This window comes from Juglans regia, chromosome 6 (genome assembly GCF_001411555.2).
Source record: "Juglans regia cultivar Chandler chromosome 6, Walnut 2.0, whole genome shotgun sequence".
NCBI lineage: Eukaryota > Viridiplantae > Streptophyta > Magnoliopsida > Fagales > Juglandaceae > Juglans > Juglans regia.
The window spans coordinates 10789389-10793424 of record NC_049906.1 but is presented as its reverse complement, the minus strand read 5'-3'; the positions used below and the strand labels follow the sequence as shown (position 1 = coordinate 10793424).

General features: G+C 33.7%; 1 protein-coding gene across 1 annotated transcript; it reads right to left on the bottom strand.

Moving 5' to 3' along the window:
- Positions 1 to 340: 340 nt before the first annotated feature.
- Positions 341 to 3366, bottom strand: LOC108987557 (cytochrome P450 CYP82D47-like). Its single transcript, XM_035690513.1, has 2 exons — positions 2276 to 3366; positions 341 to 1201 (listed from the first exon to the last, which is right to left on the bottom strand). Exons 1-2 carry the CDS (start codon positions 3284 to 3286, stop codon positions 575 to 577), a joined length of 1638 nt encoding a protein of 545 aa, XP_035546406.1. The 5' UTR covers positions 3287 to 3366; the 3' UTR covers positions 341 to 574.
- Positions 3367 to 4036: the final 670 nt, after the last annotated feature.

The window sequence follows — 4036 nt, the reverse complement described above, 5'->3', positions numbered from 1 at the left end:
TATTTGTAACGATTTAAAATTTATAGCAATTTAGAATCAATTCAATTAAACAGAAAATAATCATTTTCATAAGAAATGAGACTAAAAAAATAAATGGTTTTCTTGCATATCTTAAGAATTCTTGGAGAACAAATCCAATTTGCATGCCTAGCTACTCTGGTTTCCTATATGATAGGTACACATAGTTTAGTGCAAAAAACTAGTATCCCTTACTTTTTTCTGATTTCCTATAGGATGGAAGTATCATTTTAATGCATTGACAATTACCCTAAGATCTTTTTGGATCTTTTTAAACGTCAGGATTAGTTTGAAAAAATGTCAACTCGAAGGACATGTACAATAAATTTTCCAAACAACAAATTACTAAACTTTAATTATGAAATTGTGGTACAAGATCCCCTAATGTTCCTATACATAAGATAGGTGCGTGTACTTTTACAAGAGAACACGCCAAAATAAAAATAAAAACAAGAAAAAAAAAGAAGAAAATTTAATATACGTAAAGTCCTTGTGCATGAAGATCATTACGAAACTCCTCGGCAATATTGTACCTATTTAACATATACTCAAATGATCATGCATATGCTGAGGAAGGAAGGCGTGGAGTGAGATAGACTTCAAGTGGGGTGGCTTTCAGGGATGTAAGTCCGACTTTCTCAGTCATGTCTACTGGTTCATCTGATGGTACTGTCGTAATTTCAAAGGCATGCAAGAAGTTAGCAAGTGTGAGCTGCATAACTTGTAGTGCAAACGAGATTCCTGGACAAACTCTCCTCCCACTACCAAATGGTATGAACTCAAAATGCTGATCCTTAAAGTCAACATCTTTGTGGCTTGTGAGGAATCTTTCTGGGCGAAATTCGGTTGGATCTGTCCATACTTGTGGATCTCTATGAATCTTTGATAGATTAACAAGAAGACGGGTGCCCATTGGGATGTGGTAACCAGCCAAAGTGCAATCCTCAAGAGACTCATGCGGCAGAGAGAGTGGCGCAGCGGGATATAAACGCATTGTTTCCTTGATGACAGCTTGAAGATAGAGTAGGTTTTTCACGTCTGATTCCATCACTAACCTATCTCTACCAATCTGGAGGTCTAATTCTTGTTGGGCTTTCTTAAGAGCCTCTCGGTTATTAAGAAGTAGAGAGAGCGCCCATGTCATTGTCACCGTCGTTGTATCTGTACCAGCCAAGATGAGGCCCTGCAAAAGTCTCAGCATGTATGTATATGGTTATGGGAAATGTTTAGTGATTAAGAAAGTAATTATTATTTAATTTATGTATATTTTTTATTAAAAAAAAAGTATTTAAAAATGTAAAAAAAATACTTGAAAGAAATGATAAAAAAAAAAACTCTGAAAATACACTGCATCGGTTAACTATCGGTTGGGACTATCGGTCCCAGTAGCACCATCCATATGTTATTTATAATTTTACCATATTAAACTAAAATAAAGCTCAACGAAACTATTCCCCACGAAAGATTAATAAAGAACAATGCCTATGATAAATGATAAATACTTGCAATTTTCTCTCGCTTTTGTAGTTTGTTATTTTTCTCCTTCAAATTTTTTATGAGTGCTCTCTTCTAGTCCGGACTTATTTGTGTTTAAAAAATAAATAATTTTTTTTAAAAGGAAAGGAATTTTTTTTTGTGGACGAGTATTAGTAAATATTAAATGCAATCTTAGGAGGATATGAAGTTCCGTATACTTATTTGAGCATTACACAATTTTTTCAGACTCCCACATCATATTTTTTTAAATTCTAATATATTTTAATATTTTTTTAAAATTTTTTTTTGATTTTATTCTTTTTAAAATAATTTAATTTTTCTATTATTTTTCATATATTAAATATTTAATAAAATAATAATAAAAATTAAAAAATATATGATGTGTAAAAAATAAGTGAATAGTACGACCTAAATTTTTTTCTTATCCATTTGGGTTGACTTTAGGAACTAGACGAATATTTCCAACACCCTTGCCCAAGCTGGCCGGGAAATCTACCATTTTATTTTTACAAACAAAACCAACAAATTCATTGAAATTTTGGGGAGGTTACCTTTTATAGTTATCATAACAAGAGAGTTGGATTCTTTTTCATGAAGATATAGAAAAATTCCCTGATTGTATGTTAAACTCCAATGGATAATTAGGAAAAAAAAAAAAAGGATACTCGTAATCAGTCTGCTTCGCAAATCAATAATGATATTTATATTCAATAAATATAAAGCAAAGCAATAAACTCAAATAGGGTTATCAAAAGCATACCAGACAAGTAGCCTTGGTGATTGTATCAGCGTCATAACTTGAATTCACTTCACTATCAACGAAAATAGACAACATCACATCCATAAAGTCTTGATGTCCCTTCTTTACCTCCCCATAAATTCTTCTTTGCTTGTGTTCTTCAAGCCATCCTTCAAGCACATGATCTAATTTTTTTGCAGTTTTCTTCATTGCCTTCTTGTACCCACCCAAGTCCAACCATCTTAGATATGGAAGCACATCTGATGCTACAAATGTCCCAGTCAGTACGAAGAAATCTCTCATCGCATTTCGACATTGATAATTTTCTTCATCCTCATCCTTGGTTACAATCCAAGCAAATCGCTTCTTTATAACCATCATAAACATAACGTTTAGGGTTACATAGCCGAACCATCTTCTCATCTCCACTAATGCGTTGTTGTTCTTGGCCGACAACTCGTAGATCTCTTTTATGGCCGTGTTTACCTCTAACTCTCGGATGTGTTTGAACATCTCGATACGGTGATTTGATAGGATCTCAAGAGTGGTTATTCTTCGAACATGGCGCCAATAGGAACCATACGAGCTGAATCCGAACATGGCATAGTTGTAACCAATGAGTTCTGCCGCCAAAGTTTTTGAACGGTTGGCGAAGATTTTATCGTTGGTAGTGAAACACTCTTTAGCTATCTTTGAACTGCTTACTACTATAGCTCTATACATGCCCAAGTTGATACTGAAGATTGGTCCATTCTTGTCGGCCATGTCACCTAAGGTTATATGGGCTGGTTGCATCCCTCCTAATAGGTGGAGGTGGCCGATTATAGGCCATGCACCACCTGCTTTTGGTGGGAGTACTTTTTGAGAGGCAGTTTTTTGGATTCTCCTCCGTATCCAAAGTAGAAATAAGAAAGAGAGAAATAGGATAAGTATGATGGCCATAAAAGCAGTGAAAGACAAGAATCCAAAGAGCATAGTTGTTTTGGGATGGGGGTTTGTAGAGATGAGGGCGTATACTTCTTTTTGAGTCATATTTGTAGGTTCGACAAACACCGTTTCCACAAAGCAAAAATCCCATAAAGTTCCGTATCTTGTTTGCTTGCTAGTCAATTCTCTATGATTCACATAAAGAAAACATCATAAATTATAGAGTGCTATTAACGAGGAGCATTGTATGTGGCTTTATTTTCGCGCGCTGTCATATCAAGTGTCTATCTCCAAGTCCGCTTCACGTGAAGTCTCTAGTCCAGTCAAGATAGCCTATTCTCTATGATTTACAATAAATAATACACTGACGAAACGGAAAGCCATCCTGATATGAATAAGCAATAAAAATAGGGTAGTGTTACAGCTCCTGCTGGGGCTCCCGGGGCTGCGGCATGTATTTATTATTTATATGTATTTTTTTTAAATTATTTTTTATATCAATTTTTTTAATATTTTTAAAATATAAAATAAATTAAAAATATTATGTTTAGATGTTGAAGTGAATTAAATTGAATTAAGTTGAGATGATAAAATATTGTTAAAATATTATTTTTTAATATTATTATTATTTTAAAATTTAAAAAAATTGAATTATTTATTATATTTTGTATTGAAATTTAAAAAAATAATAATGATGAGTTGAAATGAATCGAGAAGAGTTTAAAATCTAAACAAAGCCTAAGAGTTATAACGAGACGCAGGCCTAGCCAGCTAGGTGGTACCCGCGCGCTGGCAGATTTGGAGTGAAAATCATGCATTCCATGTAAATAATTTATAACGCATGATTAACGAGGA